At 30.8% G+C, this 17485-nt stretch overlaps 1 protein-coding gene across 8 annotated transcripts in view; it reads left to right on the forward strand.

Moving 5' to 3' along the window:
- The window catches only part of LOC127702521 (protein phosphatase 1 regulatory subunit 16A-like), a 92507-nt gene that overhangs the window by 59003 nt on the left and 16019 nt on the right, over positions 1-17485 (forward strand). For 3 of the 8 annotated variants that reach the window (XM_052206752.1, XM_052206756.1, XM_052206754.1), the window contains exons 5-11: positions 1296-1399; positions 4688-4812; positions 7286-7411; positions 10010-10085; positions 11614-11734; positions 13028-13042; positions 14344-14418. In XM_052206752.1, coding sequence (XP_052062712.1) covers positions 1296-1399; positions 4688-4812; positions 7286-7411; positions 10010-10085; positions 11614-11734; positions 13028-13042; positions 14344-14418 — 642 coding nt within the window. The remainder of the gene's footprint in view (positions 1-1295; positions 1400-4687; positions 4813-7285; positions 7412-10009; positions 10086-11613; positions 11735-13027; positions 13043-14343; positions 14419-17485) is intronic. The other 5 variants (XM_052206755.1, XM_052206757.1, XM_052206758.1 and 2 more) reach the window with 3 other exon arrangements.

Here is a 17485-nt window from a genome sequence, read left to right on the forward strand (position 1 = left end):
AATGTCATAGAGAGGGTAAATAAATTTATAAGGTTTTTATTCTGTTATGAATATGAATCTTGTCGAGCATTAGATTTTGATTAAACCTTAAGCTTTATCGGAATGATTGATTGGTTATTTGGGTGTAATGTGTGTATACATGTATCCACTCTTGTGAAAACTTTAAAGGGTGAAAAACAAATTTGTAGTAATGAAAAAAGGGGGAGACAACCTTGATTATACATCATCTGGTGCAACATTAGTAGATATTTCCAGTAATTATAAAATTAGTTTGTAAGACAGAAATAAACTTCTGCATCAGAATTGTAATAGTATTATCATTATAAATTGTTTACATATTACCAATGATTATCTTAAATTTTACTTTCACAAGTATATTTTCTGGTTCAGCAAATGTATCATGCACCCAGAAACAAATCTCAAAACAATAAAATTACTGATTGACGTTAACAAGTATTTAAATAAAGTGATTTTTGTTTTAATGGAAAATATGTGATCAGTTAACAATAAACTAATTAATTTAAAGTTAGTTGCTCAATAGAATTACTGCAGTATGGGACAAATATGGTTGACATTTTTTTCCTGGAATTATTACTTTTGGCATTGTAAAATTGTTTAAATAAAAGTTGCCATAGAAGTGTGTTGTAAATTACATCAACAGTACCTGCAGAACATTATGAATGATGGATCAACTGTTGTAGATGTAATATAAATATTATGGGATGTATGTTAATGTCAATAAGGCAATAACCAGATAATACAAGTTAAAAATAATCATGTAAAGGTCACAGAAAAACTAGGAATAATCATGCAGAGGTTACACTTTAACAGATAAATGGTAAGCACTAAGTTGAATGAACGAAAATTGAATTACAGAAAGACCCATTTAGAAGGCCAAATAGTAGTAAATATTACATGGTTTTGCATACAGATTGTTAAACTTTCAAGTTGTTAAGGTCAAGTAACAGAAAGTGGACAAGACTACAGATTTTGCATTCCATTTGGACAAGCTGCACTGTAACTAAAAAGAAAAATAATGCTTTTACAACTTTATTTTCTAGAAAATTCTCTGATTTAAAAAAAAATAATGTAGAAATGTTCTTAAAATTCTTTTAAAGTCATCATTTCTCAATTCAATAGAATAAATAATCTACATAAATTATTTTAAAGAAAATTCTATGGACTGTTTTTTTGAGCTAAAAATTCTGTGAATTGCAGAATTTCACATAGAGTGAAATGAGACCTGAATTAGTGGTTTTCGTACTTTCTTGATTTAATTTTTGACTTTTTTTCAGGGGAGCAGAACTTTTATCAGTGAATGCTGATGGAAACATGCCATATGACATCTGTGAAGATGAAGTCACTCTGGACTATATTGAGACAGAGATGGCCAAAGTTGGTAAGAAAATGTATTAAGATTGTAAAATTTAATGTCACTGGATTTGATTGAGAGAGATGCCCTAAGTTAATTTGACATTTATCTCAGAATTATTAACCATGATTTGATATAAAAACAGAATAGAAAAGTGAGAAAGTATTTCTCTTTCTAATAAATTAAGATGCCATGTTTGGAGTCACTCTGGATGATATTGAGACATTGTTGATGGAAGGAACCCTCTCAGATTATTATTGATTAATTCAATAGGCGACTAAAGATAGTTACAATTTTAATCAGGATGGTGAAACAGCATCATGCTCTCCTTGAGTTCTGGAGGACATGGGTTTAATTGCTGCAATGGTCAAACTAAAAAGATTTGAAAAGAAGTATTTGCTGCTTCTCTGATAAGCACCCAACATTTAAGAGTCAGAGCAAAGATTGGTCAGCCAGGTAGGGTGACATGTCTTCCTGTGAACAAACATGTTAAAAATTGGTATGTCTGTCCAGTACAAAACAGAGTTCATATTCACATAAACACTTTCTTATCCTTTAGTGTATGTAATATTTGCCACTGGACTGTACAAACTTTTTGTCATCATCATCAGAATAGTTGAGCTATGTCTCAGATCATTCTGAATATGCCTGAAATATTTGCCACTGGACATTGAGCAAGCAACAATCTTTAATCAATGTAGATATGACTGAGACGCTGATACAAGTCTATACATGACCTAAGTTGGTATGATTAAAAAAAAAAAAGCAACATGTTTGGTACAAATGACATTTCTTCAACAGATTCAAATCATCAGTAGTAAAAAAATGTCCTAATTTATTAATAACAAAAAGTATGCAGGTGCAGTAATTAAGTCTGTAAGTGAAAGTGTATTACTGAAAATTTCAATTTGATTACTTATTTTGTGATAAAGAAAATATTGTGATGTTTTTCCCTGGAGAGGTATCTTTAATAGTATTGTACAGTTGTATGGAGCATCAGTGTCTTACAGTCAATAGTGGTCTTTCCAACAGGAAAATGACCATGAATTGAATAAAGTAATTAACTTGAATATATTCTGTTGAGAGTTAATTTAATGTCAGGGAACCATTAAATTCAAGGAAAAAGGAAGGATGTATAATATCTTCAGTAGCAAAATAGTGGTCAATACAAACAATTCAGTATGGTTTTATTGTATAAATTGATATGAACATTCATCTTTGTTTTGTCATATGTAATTTATTGCCACGAAAACATTAATATTTCAGATCCAGGGAATAATATTAATATGACAAAAACAAGCCTCAATATATAATATTCTTATTCATAACAATTAATTCAGTAAAAACTTGATCGTCATAGGGACCGTAGATGTATAATTTTTGTAATTGATTCCAGAATGGTCATGTAATTTATAGATGGGTTTTGATAGTATTACACAATTAGGAAATAATCATTAGAAATGGTAGTGCAATATTTCATTGGTAAATACCATAATAGCTCCAATCTCTTTGTACACGTATCTGTTTTATACCAAACCAATTGATCACAACAAAAAAGATTACTTTGTACTATTACAGGGTATGAACATTAGTTTTTCGTTATGTAAACATTATACATTCAGGCTAATTAATGTTTTGATTTCCATGCAAAGTTCATTTAGAACTTGTATTTATTAATTACTTTTTTATTTTGTATTTTATACTTAAAATAAAGTTTAGAATGAATATGTGGATATTTTTCTGTAAACAAAATATGAAATATCTCAAACATTTTATTTGATCTGTTAAACCTTATTCTGAAAACACTCTTTATCCTTATTATTTGAATGTTTTCAACCTAAATAGACACAGAAACCAAAACAAATATTACTGGATTCATTAATTGTTGTGGATACCGATTTTCGTGAATTGATGAAAAATTATTGGATATTTGATTTTGTGGTGCTACCTAATTCTGCAGACAAGCCTATAATAAATTTGTACTTCGTGGAACATTTAAATTTGTGGTTTACCTATAACCATGAAATCCTTGGACATTGGTATCCCACGAATTATAATATATCCACAGTACCAAATAGTAAGAGATCTAGCTGGCTGATTTGTCATTTCCAGGTATAGTGAAAGTAGACTTGTCCAAAGTTGAAAAAAAGGCAGAAAACGTTTACTAGTTAATGACATATTATTATTAAGTGAAAAACATCATAGATATAGAAATCTCAAATTTATTGTATCCTTTTCTTATAAAAGATATATATATCTGTTGTACCAAAAATGACATCAGAATTCTCCTTTGATTTTAGAAGCCATAAATTAAAAACAAATCCACTTTTTATACGCCCGTTTACGGGACGTATTATGGTATACCGTTGTCCGTCTGTCCGTCCGTTGTCAACATGTCGGACATTAATTCAAAAACACTTTAACCAATATGCATGAAACTTTGGTGAATTGTTTATATCTATTGACGTGAGCTCCCTTTCGTTTTTTATAAATTTTAGATTTACCATTTCCGAGTTTTGGGGTTTTATTCATTAAAAAAAAGGGGATTTTCCAGTTTTCGGACAATAACTCAAAAACAATTTGACCAATTTGCATGAAACGTTTTGTGAATTGTTCATATCTATTGACATGAGCTCCCTTTCGTTTTTTTATAAATTTCGGATTTACCGTTTCCAAGTTTTGGGGTTTTATTCATTAAAAAGGGGGGATTTTCCAGTTTTCGGACAATAACTCAAAAAAAATTTCACCAATTTACATGAAACTTTGGTGACTTGTTTATTTCTATTGACATGAGCTCCGTTTTGATTTTTATAAATTTCAGACTATACGTTTCCGATTTATTGGGTTTTATTCATTACAAAATAGGGATTTTCCAGTTTTCGGACAATAACTCAAAAATGCTTTCAGCACTTTTTATGAAACTTTGGTAAATTGTTTATATCTATTTTTGTAAGCTCCCTTTTGATTTCTATAAATTTTCGATTTTACGTTTCCGAGTTAAAAGATTTTATTTGTTTATAGTCTGACAACAGATTTACTAAGTACTGCGCAACAGCACAGTGTATTACACAACAGCAAGAAATCTTTCATATAACCAATTTCAAGTTCTTTGACTACATTTATTCAGAAACCTACAATATATCAAATATTTAATTACAATCCAAATTCAGACCTGTATCAAGCTTGAATATTGTGTCCATTTTTGCCCCAACTGTTCAGGGTTGGACCTCTGCGGGCGTATCCAGCTGCGCTCAGCGAAGCAGTTTATTATCATTTAAACCCACTTTAATTGTTATGATTGTAATATTATTTTAGGAATCACTCAGGAAGAAATAGACGAGAGAAGGTTGATACCAGAGAGAAATATGTTAAATGATGTGTCTCGGTTAGCCAAGACAGGTGGGCCCCTGGATGAGAGAGGCTCTGATGGTGCTACTTTAGTAAGTAAACAAACCAGAAATAAAATAATAAAAAGCTAGCAAGATGAATGACCAAACAAAGGTAGAAACTCAAATATGAATAAACAAATAAAAACATATTCTGATTGTGATCTTGGTTCTTGATAGAGATCTGCATGTATGATTATTTTATATACTGTATATATATCCTGCCTGGTGGAAATGTCCTTTCTGATCAAACCTGGGTCCGATGCACCTAGAATAACTCACAGCATCTTTATTCAGGATGTTTTAAGAACTGTACCTGAAAGCAGTTAGGAAGAATTATCTTTCAAATTCAAAGCCAGATATTGCATGTGACTAAAACTATTAGTGAATAATTGAACTGGAGTTGACTTATATAATGAATAGACACACCTGAGACTAGACTAAAGTGTTAAGCAATTACTAAACCAATATAACAACAAATCAACTATCTTATTGATTAGATTAGCCAAATCACAAAAGAATTTAATACAAATTCACAGTAATTGATGTATATAATTATTTCCTGAAATTAGCTGACTCCTACAAACTCTCAACAGACTCAGATGTCGAGAGGTTGTAATGATTATCCTTCATAGTTTGTTGACCATTGGTTTTGTATGTTACGTGATAGAAGGTCATTTGAATGAAGAAAATTAACTAATGATTAAGTAATGTAAGGAAAGACTTAAAAGTTGTAAACAACATTTCTTGATGTTATAGTTTAGGTCATGTGACATGAATAAGTCTTTGGTTTATATATAACACTGTGTAGATAGAGAAAAGTACAAACTAATGGAAAGGTAAACATTCTTATGCCTTCTGTTCAGATGAAGAAAAAAATATAAAGAACATGGCACTGTCTCTGAATACCAGGGCTTTAGGGCTAATCCAAATTATGATTGAATGAAGAAGAGATGTCACTAATGGAGTACTTCAGTGTTAACATTGGCATATGCATTTAGATTCAAGTTTTCCTCATTTCAAGTCTTTGTCCTAATGTTCAATTTTATGATCAACTAAGATATATGAAGTACTCCATGTTCAGTTTTATGATCAACCAAGATATATGTAGAACTCCATATTCAGTTTTATGATCAACCAAGATATATGTAGAACTCCATATTCAGTTTTATGATCAACCAAGATATATGTAGAACTCCATATTCAGTTTTATGATCAACCAAGATATATGTAGAATTCCATATTCAGTTTTATGATCAACCAAGATATATGATGTACTCCATATTCAGTTTTATGATCAACCAAGATATATTTGGTACTCCATGTTCAGTTTTATGATCAACCAAGATATATGTGGTACTCCATATTCAGTTTTATGATCAACCAAGATATATGTAGAACTCCATATTCAGTTTTATGATCAACCAAGATATATGAAGTACTCCATATTCAGTTTTATGATCAACCAAGATATATGTGGTACTCCATGTTCAGTTTTATGATCAACCAAGATATATGTGGTACTCCATGTTCAGTTTTATGATCAACCAAGATATATGAAGTACTCCATGTTCAGTTTTAAGATCAACCAAGATATATGTGGTACTCCATGTTCAGTTTTATGATCAACCAAGATATATGAAGTACTCCATGTTCAGTTTTATGATCAACCATGATATATGTGGTACTCCATGTTCAGTTTTATGATCAACCAAGATATATGAAGTACTCCACATTCAGTTTTATGATCAACCAAGATATATGAAGTACTCCATGTTCAGTTTTATGATCAACCAAGATATATGTGGTACTTCCTGTTCAGTCATATGATCAACCAAGATTTATGTGGTACTCCATGTTCAGGTATATGATCAACCAAGATATATGTGGTACTTCCTGTTCAGTTATATGATCAGCCAAGATATATGAAGTACTCCATGTTTAGGTATATGATCAACCAAGATATATGTGGTACTTCCTGTTCAGTTTTATGATCAACCAAGATATATGAAGTGCTCCATGTTCAGTTTTATGATCAACCAAGATTTATGCTGTACTCCATGTTCAGTTTTATGATCAACCAAGATATATGAAGTACTCCATGTTCAGTTTTATGATCAACCAAGATTTATGTGGTATTCCATGTTCAGTTTTATGATCAGCCAAGATATATGAAGTACTCCATGTTCAGTTTTATGATCAACCAAGATATATTTGGTACTCCATGATCAGTTTTATGATCAGCCAAGATATATGAAGTACTCCATGTTCAGTTTTATGATCAACCAAGATATATGTGGTACTCCATGTTCAGTTTTATGATCAGCCAAGATATATGAAGTACTCCATGTTCATTTTTATGATCAAAATTGGTTTGTGAAAATCTTATTTATTTGTGTATATGTATAAGCAAAAAACTGATATAGCTGTTCATATGTACATATACCCTTTAAATTCAACTAACAGAATTAGGTCATGTTTTTATTAATTTGTAAATTATATAATGTTTTATAATATTTCTTTTCAGCTTCATATAGCAGCTGCTAATGGTTACATGCAGGTGGCGGAGTTTTTACTTGACCACCATGTTTCTGTTGATAAAAGAGACAGCGATTCATATCAGCCAATTCATGCAGCAGCTTTTTGGTGCCAGGTCAGTTAAACTTAAAGTTTGAAGGATGATGGGGTGTTATGGGATACAGACATTAATCAATAAATGTTTTAATGCCACAACGGTGGGAGTATTAAGTGTTACCCTTGTCTGTATGTACGTCCCAAAATTGGTTTCTTTCTCTAACTTTAGTTTACCTCAACCAAATGTTATGAAACGTATACACAAACCTCAGACCAAGTTCAAATTTGGGTGTGGGCCCCCACAGTAGGTGACTGGGGCATTAAGTATTACCCTTGACTTCTGTCTTTTCGTCTTTCTGTCTGTTCGTAGATTAAGAAAAATTGTTTCCTGAAACATAATTTTTCCCCTTTTAATTCCGCATGCAATCCTTTTGTAATTTTTCATTTTGTTGAACATTAAGATGTCCATTTACCTATACCCACACAATCTACACAGTTAGTAAACCACGTATAATGACGAATCCACATGATTTCTAAATACTGTTTTACGTCATCAGTTTTTCGTGCAGATGTCTGTACAGTTCTTCAGTGGTTAAGGAATTTTATTCATATAATTCATTTTGTCATAGAAATATTCCCAAGGCAGATGCGATAGAATAATACCATGGTTATGTTTTAATACAAAAGTAAAATAACCATAAAAAATGTCAATTTCTGCCATCCATGCTGGTCCAATGATTGAAATAAAGTGTTATGTGGTAGGAGTTTAGTATTATTACCAGTACTCAAATCCTATTAAGAATAACTCCAGCCCCAATTATTTAACGCTTGGGCGCACAATTTGTTACATGTCAATTCTCATTAATCGTAAGAGAATTTCTGATTGGTCAGACATGTTGTATTACTGTTACCATTGTTTAATTGAATTATCAACTTGTCTATTTTACATCAATATACAATAATTCATTGATATTGAGAAAAGTCATATGGTGTTATTTGGAAACTGGGAGCAGTAAACCATATAGAGCTAATGTTAGAAGTTAGTAGATTTATTATTTGGACCACATAAAATATGAAAAAGGGGGATTTATAGCAAATAAAATACATTGAGAAAGTTCATTGTGTCCTAAAATAAACTTTCATTTCATACCTAGTGAAAAGAAGGAAAATGTTATTTATGATCCCTCCCCCTTCACCTGCTAATGCTGGAATAATACTATCTTGATTCCTGAAATAGCTCTTGCATATATTCCCCTTAAAAGCAAATAATGACTTGAAAATATTGCTGGCATGCTTTTTGGACAGTGCTTTTTGTGTTATTTTTGTCTAAAAAATTGTAGTCAAAAGAAGTTTTGACAGCCACATGAAAACAACAGGACATGCTGTACATGACATTTTGTAACTATCTTAAATAAGGACAGTATGTCATTTATCAGTTTGTGAAGTAACCCAATTTATTGTATGAATTCAGTCTTTTTATTCCATCTTGGTTAAGATCATAATTGATTTAGAAGCTTGCTTCCACTTATGGAAAGTTGAGATTACTCTTGGACAACTTGAAATTGATTTTTGGTTAATTTGTAATGGTTTCTCAATTCAAATAAGAGGAAGACAATTTGAACTTAGTAGATCTGATAGATTACGTTTGGCTTTGCATTGTCAGGGTTAAATTAATATATTTTTATCTTTTAATAGGCCCTTTCACGGTTATTGCAGCCATGTTGAAAAGGGGGGAGATTTTCATAATGGAGGTAAAAATGGTTTGAAAAATATGGGAAAACATCATTGAAAAGGAACAGTTGCTTAGAAATATGCATAGGATTTCCCGTACTTTCATACTATTTCCACCTCTATTAAAAAAATCTACCCTCTATTCAATATAGCTGCAATAACCGTGAAGTGGCCAATTCAATGTTTATATCTGTAACTGAATGTATGTGAAAAAGTACAAAGTTTAAGAGATAGCTTCTGACACAAGAGATTACTTAACAATAGCAGAGGATATTTAGCCGAAATGCCTTTAGTGCTTAGGTCAAACCAAAGACTTGAAAAATAGTATTTGCTGCCTCACCACTGAGCATGCTGCTTTTAGGGTTAACATAGATTAGTTGGTCTAGGGTGACATGTCTATTCCTTGTGAAAAAGCATATTAAAAATTTGGCGCATAACTCGATCAAGTTCAATGCAGAGTTCATTTTTATTTCACATTAACTTCTTCTTGTCCCGATGATTTGCATGTTATATTTACCACTGGATGTTAAAATCCATCAGCATCATCATCATTGAGTGGAAAGGAAAGAACTAACTGAAAAAACATGTCTAGTTTTAGAAAGACAAATAAAAAGTTGTTATATATTACAGTATATGACTGTTTGAAAACAAAACTTCAACTTTCCAGGATAGTTTGCATGAATTAAAAAGTAAAATAATAAAAATACCGAACTCCAAGAAAAATTCAAAACAGAAAAGTTCTTTATCAAATTGCAAAATCAAAAGCTCAAACACACCAAACGAATGGAAAACAACTATCATAGTTCTGACTTGGTACAGGCATTTCCTTATGTAGAAAATGGTGGATTAAACCTGGTTTTATAGCTAGCTAAACCTCTCACTTGTATGACAGTTATATAGAATTCCATCTAATTTACATTTCATAATTAATATTTTTTCTTTTCAGCAAGATGTTTTGGAACTTTTAGTTAAAAATGGTGCAGACATAGATGCCAAAACACGGAATGGAGAAACACCTTTTGGTATTTATCAAACATTCATTTTCTTTTTTTTTTTTGATTGTTAAATTTCATGAAAGTTTTTTTGGTTAAAGAAACCAGTGTAAATGTTGGTAATACGTCTCTCTTCCGCTAGTTTAGAAATTAACCACCTACTTATATGTAAGGTAGGCCATGTTACTATTGCAAATGGTGAAACAAGTTTAGAACCCTTACCCTAATGGGGATATGTTGTATTGATCTAGATGTTAACTAACCAATGATATATTTTTCTTACCAATGGTCAATTGTTTACTGTGGCCACTCTGGTTTTCTCTACCAATGAAGCTGACCACCACTTAATTGTACCAATTTGTAGAAAATAATGTTAATCCCAATCAAAGAAACAAACGTAACGAACTGCAATATGACCAAGTTTACTGATGATTGAATACTTCCTTAAAAAGTCGAAATAAATGTTTTAAAGCATGCAATATTTTTATTGATTAGGAAATGTTATGGTTTGGATATCTAAATGTTTTGTAACCAATAGATAAAAAAGAAGATATCCAAAGATGTATGCACTAAAATAAATTGTTAGATCGTTTCACTTTTTCTTTTTTTGATGGATAACAAAACACAAAAAGTTAATCAATCTGTCTTAAGCATTGACAAATTCCAAGGATGATATATGGCTAATTTAGAAAAAAATAAAATGGAATCTGTAAAAATAGGTTGGGGAAAAAAAGATCTGCAGACAATTTTCAAAAACAGGAAAATCATATCAAAATTTTACTTAAACAAAGGAGTAGGTTTGATAAGGCCCTAAACTGGCCCCTATTTCTAGCTTAAATTTAAAATTAAGATAACATACTTATGTTCTATTCAAGATGTCACAAATAGCAATCTTTTTGATTTTCCAAGAAAATCAATGAAAACAGGCAAATTTCCATTGATTTCTTGGACAGGAAATATAGAGCGCAGGACTGGTGTCGACAATTTTACATATCTGACTTAAATATTTAGTTTGTTGACACCTGCACTCTATGTTTCCTAGGCCTTAATTTGGTTGAAATCAGTATGATTTTGTCAAATTTTGCAAAATCACCATTGATGACCTATTTTGGATGTAAAAACATCAACGCTTCAGAATAAAACTTGACAAAAATAGTTCTATTTAACTTACTCGCATGTCTTTTAACAACTTAAAACATTTTTTATCCTGAAACATCGAACATAATAATCTGGGCCAAATATGACCCATACCGAACTTATTCCTTTGGAAACCAAAATGAATAAAAGAATAACCAAGGTTTTGTATTGATATGATTAAAGCATTGATAACAAATATATGAATAGGAAAATAAATTTGGTATCCAAATAACATATAATAAGACTTATCCTTTCACAATTTATTTTGGGAAATCAGTTGATAAAATAACCTTTCTATCATTGTATAGACATGACAATTATAATTACAAATACTATAAAGATATATTAGTTACTTTTTAATTCATAATTTATTAACTATTAATTGATTGAAGTCAAATTCAAATTTTATAATTTTTCTCAGATTTGTGTGAAGATCCTGAAATGAAACAGAAGATTTTAGACTTGAAAGATGACCTAGAAAATAAAAAGGCCAGTCGATCATCTGGTAGTACCAAACGTGCAAAACATCAAACCTCACGATCGTAAGTTTATACCCGCAGATTATAACCATATCAGTGTTTTGTTTTGTGTCAAGTACACGTTTCATTGTGTCTTGTCATGTTTTTAGTATTTATTAGTTCATTTAGGGTGGTTTTGGATAAAGGATATATTTTTCCTCATGCTCATTCATTTTTCATTATTTTGAATGGAACCATAGAAATTTGAAAGTTAAGAAATATGATTGATAATGATAGAACTTCAAAATAAGAAAAGGAAATTGTACCAAAATAGAATCAGATATTTAAGGGGACTAAAAGTCAAAGGTGGGCAATGACTATAACATTTATTATTCAAAACAAACAAGTGCACAAGATATAACACAAAATAAGACATCATAATTATTTTTGGAACCACCAGCATTAAAATATAAACACACAAAATAATCTTAGGCCAATAGAAAAATTAGAAAATATTAAAAAAAGGGGAGATAATCTATTATTATAAATGTGCACTTCATGTCCTTCTACTGCTAAAAGCATAAAATGTATTTGAAATCTTTTATGTAACAGTATGTAAATTTGTTAGCATGCAGTTTTTGTAGAATTTGCTCATTCATGCTTTTATATGCCAAGAAGAAATATTAATAACTTTATATTATTCAGAACGTATTATTTATTTTGCATGAAAAAGCATATGATTTCATAAAATTTATCAAGTAAACTTGATAACCATATTATAATAAACAAACTTAGGAAATAATTTTGAGGATCGTAGTTATCATTAACAAGCATTTCATGCCCATTTTGATAGCACTTTCATATCATTTATTAACATCTATATTAAAAGTTTGTTTTTTTATTATTAGTCTTTTTTAATGATGGTTATTTGGGCTCTGTATAGACTGACAATTAACCAATGTTTGTAGTACTGGTGAACCAAACCAGGGGTACCTTTGTATGTGGGTTATCAATTTTCACAGCAAAGCTTAGGCAACAACTTTCAGAAAAAAATATTTATATGTTTTTGTTTTTTACATACATTTTTTAAGTTATTTATTTTTTTTTTTTTTATCTCTGAGAAAGATATCAATAGTATCTGTGCACTAATTTCTCATGCTTTTTAAAAGCATATTTGAAAAATATTAAGTTTTATAACATTGCAGCATATAGCAAGAAAAAAATAAAGATACATCTAATTTTTTAATATGAAGATGATTTTGGATACGAAGATGATATTGTTCACAAATACAAAAATCTGTGAAAGTTTTTACCCCACAAAATAATTCCTTTATTAGCTCATTTTGTTGCACCATCCATTTTTATATGTCTTTTTAGGAGTGGGTCTTCTAAGTGAGTATGGTTGTCTTGATGTTATTGGACAATTCTCCACAGTTTTATGTCACCTACTTTTCAGATCTTCAATAGCTACTCGTTAACTGACGACTTAACACTGAGCTGATCATAAATAAACATAAACTAATGCTTCTCTTACTTTAAAAGTACTTTCATTGGAGGGGTAATATTTTGTGGGATTTATCATTTAGGTTTTCCAGAAATAATTGGTTGTCCTGAATTTGTTTGAAATATTTGCCACTGGACATTAAGCTAACAACATTAAGCAATCAGACATAATTGTATTGGAGGATTAAATTGATTGATTGATTGCTGGTTGCTTAATGTCAAGTGGCAAATACTTCATACATATTTAGGACAATCAGTAAGCACTTCAACGAAAATTGGATGATTGGTCATCACCATGTTTTTTATTTTTAATTCTGGAAAAGCCTGTTTTAGTTTCAGACTGTTTAAACAAATCCGTAGAAAAATTTGATTCAATATTTATATTTTTGGTTTAAATTAACTAATAGACTCACCAATGATATTAATATTAATGAATCCTTGAGAATTAGTTTCCCTTGAATGAAGTTACTTTGCAGTGTACTGTTTATCAATTAATACATATAAAGGGTAGTACACTTATTATTATTTATGTATTTTACACCCAAACTTATAAAGGTGTTAACTCAATTACTTACAGCTGGTCAGTTCAGTTTGAATTTTACCTAGAAATTGGTATCAATGTTTCTAATGTGAACCAGATTGTTTGTATTAACTTAACCTTAGATTTACCTGAGTTCTACCTCAGAATTAAAGTTTCGACACATTGTATTTTTTAAAAATTAGATAAGATTGACCAATTGCAAGAAAATATAATTTGCACCGTTATGAGTTTGGATGTAGTCAAATAAATGTAAATCTTGCGCCCTGAAGATTTCAGCTTATTTTTACAGGACTGATTTAAATTTTGCTGAAATTTTATTGGGTGCTCAGAATTTTTAACAATTAAATTGTTATGGGATTTCTGTTTTGACCCAGGATTTTCATAATTGACTTACAAGATAAACATATTTCAAGATTGAAACATGAATATTTTACATATTCATGCAAATTACAGTTAAGCTTTTATGGAACAATAAGGATTATGGATGGGATTTTTCCCAGTGAAAGTAGGAATTATCTCCCTTACATATTTATATACAATCCGTATGCAGGTATTTGTATTCAGCCACTTACTTGGTAATTTTCTCCTTACATAAAAGTTTAGCATATTAAGGGACTAATATCTTTATATGTGTGTTGTAATTTTTCAGCTTAGGTAGTTCGAGCACGATGTATAGCTCCACTAGTTCATTGAACGAGCCTCGGTCTCATGGTCTCCATCACAGGTGACATCACTGTAACCTTCATTTAACTGTGGCTAACGTAACATCTAAGTCATTCTGTCATGTGCAGTTATCACCACTCAGAATAAAACATAGTCTCATCAGCTGTGTCAAAAATATTGGGAAAGAATCATTTCATTCTTATTTTTCAAACATTTGAAATATACAGTTGCAGAAATGAATTCTTGTTTGTTCTAGAAATTGATCTTCTACTGTATTAACCATTTGGTTATCTGTGCATAAAATCAAATGATAAATTATTGGAAAAATCTACTTTGTAAACTATTCTGTGTGGTTAATGTGGTTGCTTGTTTTTTACCTGTATATTAAAGGTTATAGTTCAACTGCTAACTAATTTTCATATCTTTTAATCAGTGTTTCAACTGTAAAAAAGTGTGGCTTTGATATAGAAAGGGGACCCTGCATATTAAGGAGATATTCTTTGTCTTTCCATTAGAACAGTAAAATCAGTGAACTGAACATTCTTTCAGATGTAAAATTCCAATAGCTGCACATGATGTTTTGACGACTAGGAGCATGCAGTCAAGGGAATCCTAATATATTTATAGTTATACACACAAGTCAAGGGAATTCTGTGTTATATATTGTGATATGCATCTGAATCAAGGGAATACCTAAGTTAATCAAAGTCATATAATCTGAACCCAGGGAAATTAATTATACTTGTAGAAATATACATCAAGAGTATCCCTAAGATATTAATAGTGTTGTACGTCACATGCCAGTCCTAGTGGGAATCCTAATTTATTTATAGAAATACACATCTGATTTTAGGGAATTCCAATAAATTTGCAGTAATCCTCATGCTTAACGTCATTCATTAAGATTCTAAGTACCCAAATAAACGGCGGATAATGGGAAATTCAAATTCTATTTGTTTTCTAAAGGCAAATGACTTTTTGTAATGATTTCAAAATGGACGGTACCCGGGACCTCTGAATTTTTATAGTTCCCTTGGTCTTACTCTTAATTACAAATTATTATACTCTTAAGTACCTCTTTAATTTTTTCTCATACTGTTATATTGTTTTCAACACCTGTATTAGTTTGCATGATTGACACATCCAGTTAAAAGCAAGGGCAAAATTTGACAACCTAAAGTAGAATGTCATATTTCTTCAGCATGATTTTGGCATGGACTGTTTATCTAACTGAATGATTTAGTTGTTCTATTTTTGTTGACAATATAACTAATAGCTGCATGATATAATAATTGTATTTATGTAAACTTTCTAAAGGTGGATTTTCTCTGTTTATATTGGTTTTAGATATACTGATTTACTTGCCTCATTTTCAGTCCAAATAGCAAGTTGAACATCTACTATCTTTTGTACTCATCTTTTCTGTAATTGATTGGCCAAATTAAAATAAACTTGACAGGAATAATTCATGTAATTGTTTTATGAAAATTATGTAGTTAGTTCTGATTGATAAAAGTCATCGTCATAAAGATGCAATTTTAGATTCTAATTGGCATGTTTCAAATTTCTTTTTCCTTTGAAATCGCATGGAAAAAAAATTTCAAACTTTTTCAAAATAAAATAACTCTTAAAACAGTTTTCATATCACTGATCATTTTCTATATGTGGCAATACTACAAGATCAGTTCCTTTTATACCCTTATAAATAAGAAATCACAGAGAACTTCTATCTACATAATGCTGCTATCTGCTACATGTGTTGTATTGACTTATTTATGATTATGTTCTATGTGTACATGTTCATTTAGACCTGAAGTGCTGATTTAGATTCACTGTTTATTTATTTGATTTAATGTTGATGCTTGTTCATTTATTTATTTAGTTACATTTGATAGGGTCTTGTCAAATAGGCTATCATTAAGATTTTAATTTACATGGATTCTAAAATTCTTGAAGTCAATCCTTGTATTTTTAACAATAAAATTGAGAATGGAAACAGGGAATGCCTCAAAGACAACAACCCGACCAAAGAGCAGAAAACAGCCCAAGGCCACCAATGGGTCTTCAACACAGCGAGAAAATCCTGAACCTGAAGGCAGGCTTATACATATATTAAAGTTTAAAAATCTTGGAATTATTGGAATATTTAATTTTTATTTCCTGTGCCTATCAATATCTGGTGACATTGTGTACAATGCTGCAAGTCATTCTAAAGTGCCAGTCTTATGACATTGTGTGCATTACTGCAAGTCATTCTAAAATGCCAGTCTTATGACATTGTGTGCATTGCTGCAAGTCATTCTAAATTGCCAGTCTTATGACATTGTGTGCATTGCTGCAAGTCATTCTAAAGTACAAATCATATGACATTGTGTACAATGCTGCAAGTCATTCTAAAGTGCCAGTCTTATGACATTGTGTGCATTGCTGCAAGTCATTCTAAAGTACAAATCATATGACATTGTGTACAATGCTGCAAGTCATTCTAAAGTGCCAATCTTATGACATTGTGTGCATTGCTGCAAGTCATTCCAAAGAACAAATTATATGACATTGTATACAATGCTGGAAGTCATTCTAATGTGCCAATCATTTGACATTGTATATAATGCTGCAAGTCATTTTCATGTGACAATCATTTGACATTGTGTGCAATGCTGCAAGTTAATTTAAAGTGCCAATTTTATGACATTGTGTTCAAAGCTGCAAGTCATTCTTATGTGCCAGTCTTATGACATTGTGTTCAATGCTTCAAGTCATTCTAAAGTACAAATCATATGACATTGTGTACAATGCTGCAAGTCATTCAAAAGTGCCAATCTTATGACATTGTGTGCAATACTGCAAATCAATCAAAAGTGCTAATCTTATGACATTGTGTGCAATGCTGCAAATCAATCAAAAGTGCTTATCTTATGACATTGTGTGCAATGCTGCAAATCAGTCAAAAGTGCTAATCTTATGACTTTGTTTTCAATGCTGCAAGTCCTTCTTTTATGCCAGTCTTATTACATTGTGTACAATGCTGCAAGTTATTCTAAAGTGCCAATTTTATGACATTGTGTTCAATGCTGCAAGTCATTCTTATGTGCCAGTCTTATGACATTGTGTTCAATGCTTCAAGTCAT

The sequence above is a fragment of the Mytilus californianus genome, unplaced genomic scaffold (assembly GCF_021869535.1).
Source record: "Mytilus californianus isolate M0D057914Y unplaced genomic scaffold, xbMytCali1.0.p SCAF_5, whole genome shotgun sequence".
NCBI classification, from domain to species: Eukaryota; Metazoa; Mollusca; class Bivalvia; order Mytilida; family Mytilidae; genus Mytilus; species Mytilus californianus.